At 46.1% G+C, this 17,500-nt stretch overlaps 1 protein-coding gene across 3 annotated transcripts in view; it reads right to left on the bottom strand.

Moving 5' to 3' along the window:
- The window catches only part of LOC121532985 (actin-binding LIM protein 3-like), an 89,953-nt gene that overhangs the window by 62,326 nt on the left and 10,127 nt on the right, over positions 1 to 17,500 (bottom strand). For all 3 annotated transcript variants that reach the window (XM_041838762.2, XM_041838765.2, XM_041838768.2), the window contains exon 2: positions 9,785 to 9,919. In XM_041838762.2, the coding sequence (XP_041694696.1) occupies positions 9,785 to 9,919 (135 nt within the window). The remainder of the gene's footprint in view (positions 1 to 9,784; positions 9,920 to 17,500) is intronic.

Genomic DNA, 17,500 nt, shown 5'->3' with positions numbered 1-17,500 from the left:
TTCCATGATCCTTCCTTGACCCTTTAAACATGTTCCTTTCTCAAAGGGTAGTTTTACTAGAGGCAAACAGATACAGGAAACATCTTACAGTAGTCCTGATATTCTGGACATTGTAGAATTCTGTTTTGACTCAGAAAACTGCTGACAGAAGATTTGTATGGTTTTGGAACCTGACGCTTGCTTGTGTGTGAGTGTGTGTGTGTGTGTGTGTGTGTGTGTGTGTGTGTGTGTGTGTGTGTGTGTGTGTGTGTGTGTGTGTGTGTGTGTGTGTGTGTGTGTGTGTGTGTGTGTGTGTGTGTGTGTGTGTAGTGTGTGTGTGTGAGTGTGTGTGTGTGTGTGTGTGTGTGAGTGTGTGTGTGTGAGTGTGTGTGTGTGTCTCCCTAAGGAGCTGTCCATATGGAACATGCATTTAGACCACTGCAATGCCTGGTAGCTGTGCTGGAATTGGAGAGTGCCACTTCAGCAACCAGAGGAAAATGTGGTCAGTGTGTCATTTTGCCACGAAACACAGTGTGCTATCATTACCAGTAATACAATTACACATATCATCCTTAGTGTATGTGTGTGTTTGTGTGTGCGTACTGGTGTGTGCGTATGTGTGTGTGCGTACATGCGTCCTCGCTAGGGTTTCCATTAGCCGGTAATAGCCCATTTAAAAAAATCCCATAGCAAAAAAATGCTTTTTCCCTAGTCATTGATGGAAATGCCAGTTGATGGAAATACATTTGACCGGTCATGCTTATTGGTCTATGGGCGAAGTTGCATAATTTTGTGGAAATAAATTGGCGCGCGGGTATATTCGTTATGTATCTTATTTATCAGACACACAGCATACAGATACAGAGTCTTTGAGCAGAAAATCTGTCAGACAGCGCTTTTATAAGCCCAATCATTGTGCAACAATTCTAAATGCAATCGTGTGTTCAAAATCGTTTTTTTGGCCACGATTAAAAATAGCTACTATTTTTATTTTTAAACTGGTAATTGAAGCTGCGCTAATAATGCTAAGAAATAATAGTTTATCGATATTTTAAGGTAAACGTTCTGATCTGTTGCATCAGATTCATGTTTTAAGTTTTTGTTTATGTATCCTGGGCCTACTGGTTGTATGAATTTGTGATCTATCGTCCCATAACTGTCCCAGAGTCTGTTTGGGCTATTTCTTTCTCGACAAGCTGACCAATAGAATAGGTCAACTTTTCTACTATGGGGGATAGTATATTGACATAGGCTCATAGGCAGTGTGTTCATATGTCATGAGTGTCAGTGTAATGCGGTGGATCGAAGTCAGGCGCAGGACACAGACCTCAATGAAAACGTACTTTACTAACAAGTAAAGAAACAAATACAAAATACCTCCACACAGGGAGGGGTAAACCCGCTCACCAAACGACACACGAAACGAAATAAACACGCACAAAACACAATGGGAGCCACCGGGTTAAATAGGGAAGTAATTGCCCGATCTGTGACAGTACCCCCCCGACACGCGGCTCCAGCCGTGCGTCGACACCAGCCTCGGGGACGGCCAGGAGGACGCGGCACGGAGCGAGTCGGATGACTGCGGTGGAAATCCCTCAACATGGAGGGATCGAGGATGTCCCTCCTAGGGACCCAGCACCGTTCCACCGGACCGTACCCCTCCCACTCCACGAGATACTGCAGGCCCCCCACCCGACGCCTCGAATCCAGGATGGAACGGACCGAGTACGCCGGTGCCCCCTCGATGTCCAGTGGGGGCGGAGGAACCTCCCGTATCTCAGACTCCTGGAGTGGACCAGCTACCACCGGTCTGAGGAGAGACACATGGAACGAGGGGTTAATACAATACTCAGGAGGAAGCTGTAACCTATAACATACCTCGTTCAATCTCCTCAGGACTTTGAATGGCCCCACAAACCACCGACCCAGCTTCCGGCAGGGCAGGCGAAGGGGCAGGTTTCGGATCGAGAGCCAGACCTGGTCCCCCGGTGCATACACCGGAGCCTCACTGCGGTGGTGGTCGGCACTCGCCTTTTGCCACCCGATGGCCGCTGCAGGCGCACATGGGCAGCATTCCAGGTCTCCTGCGAGCGCCGAAACCATTCATCCACCGCAGGTACCTCGATCTGGCTCTGATGCCAAGGTGCCAGAACCGGCTGATAACCTAATACACACTGGAATGGAGAAAGGTTAGTGGAGGAGTGGCGGAGTAAGTTCTGGGCCATCTCTGCCCAGGGGAGGAAAACCGTCCACTCCCCCCGCCGGTCCTGGCAATATGACCTCAGAAACCAACCCACCTCCTGGTTGACTCTCTCCACCTGCCCGTTACTCTCGGGGTGAAACCCTGAGGTAAGGCTGACCAAGACTCCCAGACGTTCCATGAATGCCCTCCAGACCCTTGAGGTGAACTGGGAACCCCGATCAGACACTATATCCTCAGGTACCCCATAGTGCTGGAAGACGTGTGTAAATAGGGCCTCAGCAGTCTGTAGGGCCGTAGGGAGACCGGGCAGAGGAATGAAGCAGCAGGACTTAGACAACAGATCCACAAATACCAGGATAGTGGTGTTCCCTTGTGAGGAGGGAAGATCCGTCACGAAATCCACCGATAGGTGGGACCACGGCCGTTGTGGAACGGGTAGGGGTTTCAATTTCCCTCTGGGCAGGTGTCTAGGAGCCTTACACTGGGCACACACCGAGCAGGAGGAAACATAAACCCTCACGTCCTTAGCTAAGGTGGGCCACCAGTACTTCCCACTAAGACAATGCACTGTTCGACCGATGCCAGGATGACCAGAGGAGGGTGACGTGTGAGCCCAATAGATCAAACAATCGCGGACCTCCAGCGGGACGTACACACGACCCTCTGGACACTGGGGAGGAGGGGGTTCGTTACGCAACGCCCGCTCGATGTCGACGTCAACCTCCCACACCACCGGTGCCACCAGACACGACGCAAGAAGTATGGGAGTGGGCTCCACGGAACTCTCCTCCGTGTCATACAGTCGGGACAGAGCATCTGCCTTAGCGTTCTGGGAACCTGGCCTGTAAGAAAGGGTGAAAACAAAACGGGTGAGAAACATGGACCACCTTGCCTGACGAGGGTTTAATCTCCTCGCCGCCCGGATGTACTCCAGATTGCGGTGGTCAGTCAAAATGAGAAAAGGGTGTTTAGCCCCCTCAAGCCAATGTCTCCACGCTTTCAGGGCTTGGACCACAGCCAACAGCTCCCGGTCCCCCACATCATAGTTGCGTTCCGCCGGGCTGAGCTTCTTCGAAAAGAACGCACGGGGCAGAGTTTGGGTGGTGTGCCCGAGTGCTGGGAAAGTACAGTGCCTATCCCAGCCTCCGAAGCGTCCACCTCAACCGTGAAAGCCAAGGAGGGATCCGGATGAGCCAGCACTGGAGCCGAGGTAAACAGGTTCTTCAGGTGACTAAAAGCCCTGTCCGCCTCAGCTGACCACCGCAGACGCACCGGTCCCCCCTTCAGCAACGAGGTAATGGGAGCCGCTACCTGCCCAAAGCCCCGGATAAACCTCCGGTAGTAGTTGGCAAACCCCAAGAATCGCTGCACCTCCTTCACCGTGGTTGGAGTCGACCAATTACGCACGGCCGAAATGCGGTCACTCTCCATCCTCACCCCAGACGCGGACATGTGGTACCCTAGGAAGGAGATGGACTCCTGAAAGAACAGGCATTTCTCCACCTTGGCATACAGGTCATGCTCCAACAGTTGTCCAAGCACCTTACGCACCAGAGACACATGCTCGGCCCGTGTTGCAGAGTATATGAGAATGTCATCAATATACACCACTTCACCTTGTCCGTGCAGGTCCCTGAAAATCTAATCGACAAAGGATTGGAAGACTGATGGAGCATTCATCAAGCTGTATTGCATGACAAGGTACTCATAGTGTCCTGAGGTGGTACTGAATATCGTTTTCCACTCATCTCCCTCCCGGATAGGCACCAGGTTGTACGCGCTCCTGAGATCCAATTTCGTGAAGAAGCGCGCCCCGTGCAATGACTCCGTCATACAAGCTATCAGAGGTAGTGGATAGCTGTACTTGACGGTGATCTGATTAAGACCACGGTAATCAATGCACGGGCGTAACCCACCATCCTTCTTCTTCACAAAAAAGAAACTTGAGGAAACAGGTGAAGTGGAAGGCCGAATGTACCCCTGTCTCAGAGATTCGGAGACATATGTTTCCATAGCCGCCTTCTCCTCCTGTGACAGAGGATACACGTGACTCCGGGGAAGTGCAGCGCCCACCTGGAGATTTATTGCACAATCCCCCGGACAATGGGGTGGTAATTTAGTCACCCTCTTTTTACTGAAGGCCATTAAATAGTTGGGTCATGAGTGGTTAACCAGGGAAGTCCCAACACCACAGGATACGCAGGAGAATCAATAAGATAGAGACTAATCCTCTCCTCATGACCCCCCTGCGTCCTCATTAAGAGTGGAGCGGTGACCTCGCTGATTAGGCCTGACCCTAACGGGCGACTATCTAATGCATGCATAGGGAAGGGCACATCAACACGTACAGTGGGAATCCCTAAACTAAGTGAATACTGACGATCAATAAAATTCCCAGCTGCGCCTGAATCTACTAGCGCCTTATGATGAGAATGAGGAGAAAACTCTGGGAAAACAACCTCAATACACATATGAGCAACAGGGAGCTCTGGGTGAGTCAGGTGCTTACTCACCTGAGACGGTCGACCAGTGCTCTGCCTACTGCCTCGACTCCCTGGGGACCCTCCCCAGCACCGACCAGCAGTGTGTCCTCTGCAGCCACAGTTGGTGCAGGGGACGGCCCCTCTCCTGGTCTCACTAAGCGCAGCACCTCCGAGCTCCATGGGGGTAGGGTCGGAGGTGCTGGGGGATGGAATGGACGGGCCCCGATCAGAACGTCCGTGGGTTTCCAACAGGTTATCCAGCCTGATGGACATTTCCATCAGTTGGTCCAGGTTGAAGTTGGTATCCCTGCAGGCCAGTTCCCGATGGACGTCCTCCCTTAGGCTGCATCGATAGTGGTCGATCAGGGCCCTCTCATTCCATCCTGCGCTGGCTGCCAGAGTCCTGAACTCCAGCGCAAAATCCTGCGCGCTCCTCCTCTCCTGTCTTAGGTGGAACAGACGTTCGCCCGCCGCTCTCCCCTCCGGTGGATGATCGAATACCGCCCGAAAGCGGCAGGTGAAATCCTCGTAGCGGACTGATGTAGCGTCTATACATCTCCACTCGGCGTTGGCCCACTCGAGCGCCTTCCCCGACAGACAGGAGATGAGGGCGGACACGCTCTCGTATCCCAAGGGCGCCGGGTGAATGGTTGCCAGGTAGAGCTCTACCTGGAGAAGAAAACCCTGACACCCGGCTGGTGTTCCGTTGTATGCCCTCGGGAGCGAGAGCCGAATCCCACTGGACCCAGGTGGCGAAGGGGTGGACAGTGGTGTGGGAGGTTGAGTGGTTGGAGGAGGTGTAGGAAAGCTACCTCTCTCCCATCATTCCATAGTGTTAACCACTCTCTCCATAGCGGTGCCGAGAGCCTGGATCATGCTCTCCTGTCATTGGACGTGTTCCTCCATCGATCCGGACAGACTGGCTGTACCTGCTGACTCCATAGTGGTGCGTGTTTCTGTCACGAGTGTCAGTGTAATGCGGTGGATCGAAGTCAGGCACAGGACACAGAACTCAATGAAAACGTACTTTACTAACAAGTAAAGAAACAAATACAAAATACCTCCACACAGGGAGGAGTAAACCTGCTCACCAAACGACAAACGAAACAAAATAACAAACACGCACAAAACACAATGGGAGCCACCGGGTTAAATAGGGAAGGAGTAATTGCCCGATGGGAAACAGGTGTGAGACAATCAGACAACAACAGGTAGAACATAGAAACATAGAACATAGATCGGCAGCAGCTAGTACTCCGGTGACGACGAACACCGAAGCCTGCCCGAGCAAGGAGGAAGGGCAGCCTCTGCAGAATCCGTGACACCATAAGCCTAGGGGGAGCTAAGCTTTTTCTAAGTAAATTGAATTAAATTGCCAAAATTATATAGTCTATTTAGCTTACTCCTGTCTATACAGAAATAAACAAAATCATTCCAAATAGACTACTAATGCATGATTTGGCCACAGAGGATCATTAGGTTCCCCTAGCTTGAAAAAATAAATAAATAAAAAGTTATTGTGACTTATGACTAAGGGTCTATTCTCATTGACAATAATTAATTAAGGTGAATTTCGAGAGATTCTCGAGAGGAATCGATTCTTGAGAGCCATTAGTGTAATGTAAACGTATGTATTTCTCACGTCTCGAACGCTACCTCCGGAGGTCGTGCACTAAACTCACCCAACAGTTGCCCCACTCTAAGTAGTGCAATGTAAACGGAATTGTCTCATTGAGCCTAACATTCATACAGTAGAAATTATAATAGCAGAGCAATGTTTTTGAAACAGCTGAATTGTATAGACATTTTCATTATATTTTAGACTTCTTTAATTGAGTTTTCACCTGAAATTGCAGTAAAATCTGTATCCTTAAGAAAGGGATGCTCAACAGTGTTTTTCCCCCCTTGGCTGCTCTGAGCCACCGTCCAGGCAAGAAGCATGCATGCAGCAAGAGGCCAATCAACATCAGGGAATTATCAAAATCTTCAGTCGCAATTTTGTGTTTCCCTACTATAATGACTTCCATGCTATGGATAAAATGAAGCCTTGTTTGTTCTAAGGTAACTTTAATACGCTGAAACTGTACTTTTATATTCATATGAGAGGGGTAAACATGAATGTTTGACATGCTAATGTTACTAGCTAGCATAGTTAGCTGTGCTATTGACTTGCAAGCTACATTTAGCTAATGTTGCGTGTACAAACAAGAAAGTAAACCCTTTAATTGTCTGCACATGCTTGTGAATTGTTGAATTATTCAAGAGTGTAGCTAATATGTTTTAAATAAATATTTGCATTTGAATAGTTTGCAAGCTTACTGGCTAGTGGCTACTGTGATATTGGTATGTATACGGTACATTTGGAGCTGCAGAAGAAGATTGTCACGCCACAACGAATGGTAAGACAACGATGTAAATTAAATCTTGTCGGGCAGCCTCTCCTTAAATGTTTGTCAAGAAGACATTCTGACTATTCCATACATTAAATTATACAATTATTGTATTCATACTGTAATTGTATGTTCCACAGTACATTCTCTACACTATATCAATGTATTTTCCATTGTGTTTTGTCATGGACTTAGATTACAAGGCTTCTTCTCCACGCTACATTCAGTTAATCTATAATGGGTTTAAATAGGAGGATACACAGGATTAGTGCTCTCTACTATTCTGTCTCAGTAATGCATGAGAAAGGAATTATCATAATGTTGAGCTCTGGATCTAACATAAATTAATACAGTAAGGGAGAGATAAGACGAATGAGTGAACAATGTACAGAAGGGAGTGTATACGTGTGTATATACGTGTGTTTGTGTGTTAGTGTGTGTGTGTGTGTGTGTGTGTGTGTGCGTGTGTGTGTGTGCGTGTGCATGTGTGTTGATTGTTATAATAGAGAGAACAGAAGGAACAGTCAACAGAATGGCATTATATAATGACTTCTCTATAACTGAGACGGCTGCTACACTCAAAGAATGCTCTAATAATAACCTCTCTCTTTCTGTCTCCATCCATCACAATGCTACTGAACTCACTGCTGAGAGAGAGAGAGAGAGAGAGAGAGAGAGAGAGAGAGAGAGAGAGAGAGAGAGAGAGAAGAGAGGCGAGAGAGAGAGAGAGAGAGAGGAAGAGAGGGAGAGGGAGAGAGAGTGTGAGAGAGTGAGAGAGAGAGAGAGAGAGAGAGAGAGAGAGCGAGCGGGAGAGAGGAGAGAAAGAGAGAGAGAGAGAAAGAAAGAGAGATAGAGAGGGAGAGAGAGGGAGAGTGGGGAGAGAGCGAGCGAGAGAGAGAGAGAGAGAGAGAGAGAGAGAGAGAGAGAGAGAGAGAGAGAGAGAGAGAGAGAGCTAGAGAGGGAGCGAGAGGGAGAGTAGGGAGAGAGCGAGAAAGAGAGAGAGAGAGGGTGAGAGAGAGAGAGTGTGAGAGAGTGAGTGTGAGAGAGAGAGAGAGAGAGAGAGAGAGAGAGAGAGAGAGAGAGAGAGAGAGAGAGAGAGAGAGAGAGAGAGAGAGAGAGAGAGAGAAGCACATAGTGATAATAACAGACAGGTGATAGAAGGAAGGAAAGAATGGGAGAGCTTCTTAGAGAACGGCACTTTTTGTTTCCCAAGGTGAAATGAGTTTAATATAAACAGTTCTACCTATATGTTTCCTATATGTTTCCTATGTGTTTCCGTACAGCCAGACAGAGACATCACAAACAGACAAAGTTAGAAAGATCAAGATAAACTAATATCACAACTACTATCATATTATGAGAAATATGACTACATATCGTCCAACATGGCATTTTACAATTCGTGAAATAAAAATATTCTTCTCAGCCTCCCTATCACAAATACACACATGCACTCACGCACACACACACACACACACACACATACACACACTTATTCATCACACACACACACACACATGCTGAACACGTCAATGTCAAACTGTTCCATGATGGGAAATTGATTTCATGCTTGGATAACTATTAGAGAGAGAGAGAGAGACAGAGAGAGAGAGAGATAGAGAGAGAGAGAGAGAGAGAGAGAGCGAGAGAGAGAGAGAGAGAGAGAGAGAGTGAGAGAGAGAGAGAGAGAGTGTGCGAGAGAGAGAGAGAGTGCGAGAGAGAGAGAGAGAGAGTGTGAGAGAGGGAGAGGGAGAGAGAGAGAGTGTGTGAGAGAGAGTGTGAGAGAGGGAGACAGAGTGTGTGAGAGAGAGAGAGAGAGAGAGAGAGAGAGAGAGAGAGAGAGAGAGAGAGAGAGAGAGAGAGAGAGAGAGAGAGAGAGATACATTATATATATATATAGAATCTCTCTCTCTCTCTCTCTCTCTCTCTCTCTCTCTCTCTCTCTCTTTCTCTCCTTTCCTCCCCCTCTATCTCTGTCTGAAACTTCTCTATGGTCTCTGGGGTCTGTAATGGGGGATTCCCATTGGTTGAGGCTCCCTAGTGATGCTGAGAAAAACCAGCAATCAGAGGGAGGGAGCCCCTTCACATGGTTACCACAGCAACCCCTCAACTGAAAACACACAAGTGAAAGGGGATATCATAAAACCCCATTTGAAACAATCCTTGACTAAGTTGCTAATACAAAAGCTTTCTATGGTGGCAGTGAACTATGTGTTGTGCTGGAGCAGGCTTTTCAAATTCTATCTGATAGAGGGTCTAAGAAGATGACCTCACAACCACAAGGCTATGGCCCTACCTACAGCATTTATGTTAAGAACATACTGTTGTTGCCATGACACAATGCATCACACTGTAAGTAGAGATTCTACAGAGAAACGCTTTACATCTCATTAGTGTGTATAACAACAATATCCTACACACCTCTTAACAGGAGCCCAAGCCCTCCTACATGGTTCTTCTGACCCTTCCAAATCCCTAGACTTGATCATTATTGGCATGGCTTGGAGTGAGTGAGTGAGTGAGTGTGTGTGTGTGTGTGTGTGTGTGTGTGTGTGTGTGTGTATGTGTATTGTGTCTGCAGGGACTTGACGTCACAGTCTGAGTCCCAGCCTGTAAAAGCCTTAACATTCTGGAGTGACCTACTACTGCAGGAAGAGAGCTTTCCCTGCAGAGTGCAAACAGACACCTTTTTAATAAGCAGTGAAGGTAGCCAAGCGTATCCTCACCTGTGCAGGTGAAACACTTGACATGGAAGTGTGTGTCCAGAACGCGCACCACCTCTCCCTTACACACCTCCCGACAACGCTGGCACCGGATTGGTCCAGAGCTCCGCTCACCATCCAAAGAGCCCTGCTGATAGGCTGCAGAAAGACAGGAGGAGAGGCCGTTAGACAGCTGACCTCATTCAATCATAACAGTCTATATTTGTATCTCAAATTGCACCCTATTCCCTATATAGTTCACTACCTTTTAACATGGCCCATAGGGAATAGGGTGCCATTTGGGATGCAACCAACAATACAAATCAGTCAATATATATCAACGGTGCTATACTACAGTTGGCAATAGCCTTGCGGTTTGAGCGGCATGCCAGTAACCAGAGGGTCGCCGGTTCGAATCCCAGGGCTGATTGGAGACATCTAGCAGAATATACCAGTGTTCACAAGCTACCATTGTATACGTAAACTATAGATAGACTGTTAATGTATAGTGTACATTGTGGAGGAGGACTTTACATAATATTATCACTGTGTTCTGCTTGTTGTGACGTCTGCAGCCTGGATCTTTATCTCTCTCACTTTCATCCTTTGTTTCTCACTTTCTTCCTTCACTCTGCGGTCCAACTCATCCCAAACCATCTCAATTGGGTTGGGGTCGGGTGATTGTGGAGGCCAGGTCATCTGATGCAGCACTCCATCACTCTCATTGGTCAAATAGCCCTTACACAGTCTGGAGGTGTGTTTTGGGTCATTGTCCTGTTGAAAAACAAATTATAGTCCCACTAAGCGCAAACCAGATGGGATGTCATATCGCTGCAGAATGCTCTGGAAGCCATGCTGGTTAACTGTGCCTTGAATTCTAAATAAATCCCGACAGTGTCACCAGCAAAGCACCCCCACACCATATCACCTCCTCCTCCAGGCCTCATGGTGGAATTAAATATGCGGAGATCAACCAAAAATCTCAAATTTGGACTCATCAGACCAAAGGACAGATTTCCACCGGTCTAATCTCCATTGCTCGAGTTTCTTGGCCCAAGCAAGTCTCTTTTTCTTATTGGTGTCCTTTAGTAGTCGTTTCTTTGCAGCAATTCGACCAGTATATAAAATGTATGCACTCAGACACTCTGGATAAGAGCGTCTGCTAAATCACTCAAATGTAAAAGGCCTGATTCACGCAGTCTCCTCTGAACAGTTGATGTTGAGATGTGTCTGTTACTTGAACTCTGTGAAACATTTATTTGGGCTGCAATCTGACGTATAGTTAACTCTAATGAACTTATCCTCTGCAGCAGAGGTAACTCTGGGTCTTCCTTTCCTGTGGCGGTCCTCATGAGAGCCAGTTTCATCATAGCGCTTGATGGTTTTTGCGACTGCACTTGAAGAAACGTTCAACGTTTTTGAAATGTTCCGGGTTGACTGACCTTCATGTCTTAAAGTAATGATGGACTGTCGTTTCTCTTTGCTTATTTGAGCTGTTCTTGCCATAATATGGACTTGGTCTTTTACCAAATAGGGCTATCTTCTCTGTATACCCCTACATTGTCACAACACAACTGATTGGCTCAAACACATTAAGAAGGAAAGAAATTCCACAAATTAACTTTTAAGAAGGCACACCTGTTAATTGAAATGAATTCCAGGTGACTACCTCATGAAGCTGTTTGAGAGAATGCCAAGTGTAGGCAAAGCTGTCATAAATGAAATATTTTGCTAAAAATATTATTATATTGTTGATCGATTGACTATGACTTTTCAAATCACTGAGTAGGTAAATGTTGCAATTCTTCAGCCATTCCAAGACCTGTGACCAAAAACAAGCTACACATGGACAGTACCAAAACAAATGATCTAATGATTCTGTCTCTTCGCAGAAATATTTGCAGAGCTGGGATGGTTGTATCTCCCATATATATAACATTCTATTGGTTGCAGGAATTTTGTATAATAATTTAAATTGAACAATTCAAAGTTTTGAATCCGGCGTCATTTTGCGTATCAGTTCATAAACCATGTGCCATGGAATCGGTACATCGAAAATCTCTTCCCAACTATTTTGCAATCTACCTGGCACAGCTGTAAATGTTTTAGTTGGTAAATGAAACGGGTATACTTTTTTATTTATCACTATTTACTTTAACCAATTTTGGTCTTCAATGCAGGGCCGACAGACAAGTTCCTTACTTTTCCCCCCTTCCTCTTGCCTCTTCCATTTTTGCGGTAATGCTGCAAATAGTTGGTTGTAATTTTGGGAAGGCCAGACATTTCCATATATTTTTGCTTGCTGCATGTGTGACATAATTCCACTTTTGATAGTCATGTAACACATGCAGGCAAAACTCTCTCTCTCTTGTCTAGGGGCATCACAATGCCTTTCAGCTGAAAGAGCCAAGGCCAAACTCTCTCTCTCTCTCTCTCTCTCTCTCTCTCTCTCTCTCTCTCTCTCTCTCTCTCTCTCTCTCTCTCTCTCTCTCTCTCTCTCTCTCTCTCTCTCTCTCTCTCTCTCTCTCTCTCTCTCTCTCTCTCGCTCTCTCTCTCTCTCTCTCTCTCTCTCTCTCTCTCTCTCTCTCGCTCTCTCTCTCTCTCTCTCTCTCTCTCTCTGTTGGTTAGAGCATGGTGCTTGTGTGGGTTCAATTCACATAGGACCAGTATGACAAAAATGTATGAAAATGTATGCACTCACTAAAATCGCTCTGGATAAGAGTGTCTGCTAAAATGCTAAAAAGACTCAAATGTAAATATCTGCCTCTGTTGCGTGTTAAGTCATCCCAGACAAACAGAACAAAGGTTCTGGATCAGTTGTACCTAAGTGGTTCATTAACATTATTGTTGTTAGCTGTAACCACTGGTCCTAGATCAGTGAAGGTGATAGTGGTAAGGCAAACACCACCGTCGGAGACACATACACAGGTCCTGGATAGACTAAGTGAATCAGGGCAGGTGATAGCTAAGTGGCTAAAGACAAAACGCAGTGGGAGGATGCTGCTATTTAAACACTGGTCCTGGATCAGTGAACGGGGTAGGTTAGTGGTTCAGTAGTTTTACTACCAAGTGCTAAGACAGCTCCTGGATCAGTAGCTAAGTGCTATAAGACAAAGGGCCGTGGCAGGCTGCTGCTATTTCTGCGCCGACCTCAACACCTGCTGAGAGCTCACAGTCACAAGGGATTGTGGGAGATTGGAGGTGACATGTCCCTTGCACTCTCTCGCTCTCCACTATATATCTCTCAATTCAATTTAATTCAAAGGGCTTTATTGGCATGGTAAACATATGTTTACATGGATTAGACAATAACCAAAAGGGAAATAAACAAGGGAAACATTAGTAAACAAAAGTAGTAAAATAATATATATATTTCACATTTTATATTATTGGCTGTCTACAGTGTTGTAACAATGTTCAAGTAGTTGAAGTATGAAAGGGAAAATAAATAAACAGATAAATATAGGTTGTACAGTGGCTTGCGAAAGTATTCACCCCCCTTGGCATTTTTCCTATTTTGTTGCCTTATAACATGGAATTAAAATAGATTTTTTGGGGGGGGTTGGATCATTTGATTTACACAACATGCCTACCACTTTGAAGATGCAACATTTTTTGTTTTTTTGAAAAAAACTTAAGCGTGCATAACTATTCACCCCCTCAATACTTTGTAGCGCCACCTTTTTCAGTAATTACAGCTGCAAGTCTCTTGGGGTATGTCTCTATAAGCTTGGCACATCTAGCCACTGGGATTTTTGCCCATTCTTCAGGGCAAAACTGCTCCAGCTCCTTCAAGAAGCATGGATTCAGCTTGTGTACAGCAATCTTTAAGTCATACCACAGATTCTCAATTGGATTGAGTTCTGGGCCTTGACTATGCCATTACAAGACATTTAAATGTTTCCCCTTAAACCACTCGAGTGTTGCTTTAGCAGTATGCTTAGGGTCATTGTCCTGCTGGAAGGTGAACCTCCGTCCCAGTCTCAAATCTCTGGAAGACTGAAACAGGTTTCCCTCAAGAATTGACCTGTATTTACCGCCATCCATCATTCCTTCTATTCTGACCAGTTTCCCAGTCCCTGCTGATGAAAAACATCCCCCAGCATGATGATGCCACCACCATGCTTCACTGTGGGGATGGTGTTCTCGGGGTGATGAGAGGTGTTGGGTTTGGCCAGACAGAGCATTTTCCTTGATGGCCAAAAAGCTCAATTTTAGTCTCATTTGACCAGAGTACCTTCTTCCATATGTTTGGGGAGTCTCCCACATGGCTTTTGGTAAACACCAAACGTGTTTGTTTATTTTTTTAATTAAGCAATGGCTTTTTTTCTGGCCACTCTTCCATAAAGCCAAGCTCTGTGGTCCTATGGACAGATACTCCAATCTTCGCTGTGGAGCTTTGCAGCTCCTTCAGGGTTATCTTTGGTCTCTTTGTTGCCTCTCTGATTAATGCCCTCCTTGCCTGGTCTGTGAGTTTTGGTGGGCGGCCCTCTCTTGGCAGGTTTGTTGTGGTGCCATATTCTTTCCATTTTTTAATAATGGATTTAATGGTGGTCCGTGGGATGTTCAAAGTTTCGGATATTGTTTTATAACCCAACCTTGATCTGTACTTCTCCACAACTTTGGCCCTGACCTGTTTGGAGAGCTCCTTGGTCTTCATGGTGCTGCTTGCTTGGTGATGCCCCTTGCTTAGTGGTGTTGCAGACTCTGGGGCATTTCAGAACAGGTGTATATATACTGAGATCATGTGACACGTAGATTGCACACAGGTGGACTTTATTTAACTAATTATGTGACTTCTGAAGGTAATTGGTTGCACCAGATCTTATTTAGGGGCTTCATAGCAAAGGGGGTGAATACATATGCGCACACCACTTTTCTGTTATTTTCGAATTAATTTTTAGAGTTGTTTTTTTCATTTCACTTCACCAATTTGGACTATTTTGTGTATGTCCATTACATGCAATCCAAATAAAAATCAATTTAAATTACAGGTTGTAACGCAACAAAATAGGAAAAACGCCAAGGGGGATGAATACTTTTGCAAGGTACTGTACTTAAATATGGGTTGTATTTATAAAGGCTTTGTTCTTCACTGGTTGCCCTTTTCTCATGGCAACAGGCCACAAATCTTGCTGCTGTGACTGCACATTGTGGTATTTCACCTAACAGATATGGGAGCTTATCAATGTTTGCTTTATTTTCAAATTCTCTGTGGGAAATATGTCTCTCTAATGTGGTCATACATTTGACAGGAGATTAGGAAGTTGTGGTCTGTATATTTTATCGTTTCATTTAGGATACCATCAACACCACAGGCCTTTTTGGGTTGGAGGGTTTGTATTTTGTCCTGTAGCTCATCCAATGTAATCACAGAATCCAGAGGGTTCTGGTAGTCTTTAACAGATTATTTAAAGTTTTGTAAATTATCATGTATATGTTTTTGCTCTTGGTTCTTGAGTATTGCTCTGTCCAAGTAGACTGTGATTTTGCTGTGATCTGATAGTGGTGTCAGTGGGCTGACTGTGAACGCTCTGATAAAGTAGTCTACAGTACTACTGCCAAGAGATGAGCTATAGGTGTACCTACCGCAGGAGTCCCCTCGAAGCCTACCATTGACTATGTACATACCCAGCGTGCAACAGAGCTGCATTTTTGTTGGTTATGTTGTCCTAGTTGTGCCTAGTGGGGCATATGGGGGAGGGAATACTGTCACCTCCAGGTAGGTGTTTGTCCCCCTGTGTGCTGAGAGTGTCAGGGCATTTAGGTCGCCACAGACTAGTGCATGTCCCTGGGCCTAGAAATTATTGATCTCCCCCTCTAGGATGGAGAAGTTATCTTCATTAAAGTATGGAGATTCTAGTGGGGGGATATAGGTAGCACACAGGAGGACATTTTTCTCTGTTGAGATAATTTCCTTTTGAATTTCTAGACAAATCGAAAATGTTCCTATTTTGATTAATTTAATAGAGTGAGTAGGTCTGCTCTATACCAAATTAGCATACCCCCTGAGTGTCTTCCCTGTTTCACACCTGGTAGTTTGGTGGATGGGACTACCAGCTCTCTGTAACCTAGAGGGCAACCAGTGGGTCCATCTCCTCTATACCATGTTTTTTGTAGGATGACAATGTCTGTATTTCTGTAAATCCAGGTTCCTGCTCTTTAGGCCAAAGGCAGATTACCTCAGGCCTTGGATATTCCAGGACCAGATAGGGAAGGCTTTGAGTTCTAATAAATTGTCAAATGTTGTTAGTCGTTGTTAGTTGTTAGGCGTTGTTAATCTGTGTAGTCTCTATCTCTCTACCCCCTCTATCTTTTCCCCTCTCTCTCTTTCTCTCTTTCTCTCACCCCCCACTCCCTCTCTCTCTTTCTCCCCTCCCCCCCTCTCTCTTTCTCAACCACTCCCTCCCTCCCTCCTCCTCCCCCCCTCCCCCTCTCTCTAATCTCCAGAACTTGGGGAAGCCCATCCATTAGAATGTGTTGTAGGGTCCCGCACAGTCCTGAACTTCGTGATTTTAGGGGCATGGCAATCTTGGTGCCAGGGCACCAAGGCCATCTGCCAGGGCACCAAGGCCATCTGCCAGGGCACCAAGGCCATCTGCCAGGGCACCAAGGTCCTCTGCCAGGGCACCAAGGCCCTCTGCCAGGGCACCAAGGCCATCTGCCAGGGCACCAAGGCCATCTGCCAGGGCACCAAGGCCATCTGCCAGGGCACCAAGGCCCTCTGCCAGGGCACCAAGGCCATCTGCCAGGGCACCAAGGCCATCTGCCAGGGCACAAAGGCCATCTGCCAGGGCACCAAGGCCATCTGCCAGGGCACCAAGGCCATTAACCAAAAATAGCCAATTAAATTGATTTGAAAACTGAAAAACAGTAGCATTCTGTTAAGAAAAACATAAGTGTATGTAAATGTGCATAAATAATTAGCCTACATGTCAAAGTGTAGATGATAGCCTTTGGCTACAGCCTGTCATGTCCAGACCTATGCTGACATAAGGGAGGCGCCTGAACATGTAGCCAAACTTTAATGAGACTTTTAATTACATATACAGTGGGGAGAACAAGTATTTGATACACTGCCGATTTTGCAGGTTTTCCTACTTACAAAGCATGTAGGGGACTGTAATTTTTTTATCATAGGTACACTTCAACTGTGAGAGACGGAATCTAAAACAAAAATCCAGAAAATCACATTGTTTTATTTTTAAGTAATTAATTTGCATTTTATTGCATGACATAAGTATTTGATACATCAGAAAAGCAGAACTTAATATTTGGTACAGAAACCTTTGTTTGCAATTACAGAGATCATACGTTTCCTGTAGGTCTTGACCAGGTTTGCACACACTGCAGCAGGGATTTTGGCCCACTCCTCCATACAGACCTTCTCCAGATCCTTCAGGTTTCGGGGGCTGTCGCTGGGAAATACAGACTTTCAGCTCCCTCCAAAGATGTTCTATTGGGTTCAGGTCTGGAGACTGGCTAGGCCACTCCAGGACCTTGAGATGCTTCTTACGGAGCCACTCCTTAGTTGCCCTGGCTGTGTGTTTCGGGTTGTTGTCATGCTGGAAGACCCAGCCACAACCCATCTTCAATGCTCTTACTGAGGGAAGGAGGTTGTTGGCCAAGATCTTGCGATACATGGCCCCATCCATCCTCCCCTCAATACGGTGCAGTTGTCCTATCCCCTTTGCAGAAAAGCATCCCCAAAGAATGATGTTTCCACCTCCATGCTTCACG

This window comes from Coregonus clupeaformis, chromosome 2 (genome assembly GCF_020615455.1).
Source record: "Coregonus clupeaformis isolate EN_2021a chromosome 2, ASM2061545v1, whole genome shotgun sequence".
In the NCBI taxonomy this organism is placed as follows: domain Eukaryota; kingdom Metazoa; phylum Chordata; class Actinopteri; order Salmoniformes; family Salmonidae; genus Coregonus; species Coregonus clupeaformis.
This window is presented reverse-complemented; position numbering and strand designations above follow the sequence as displayed.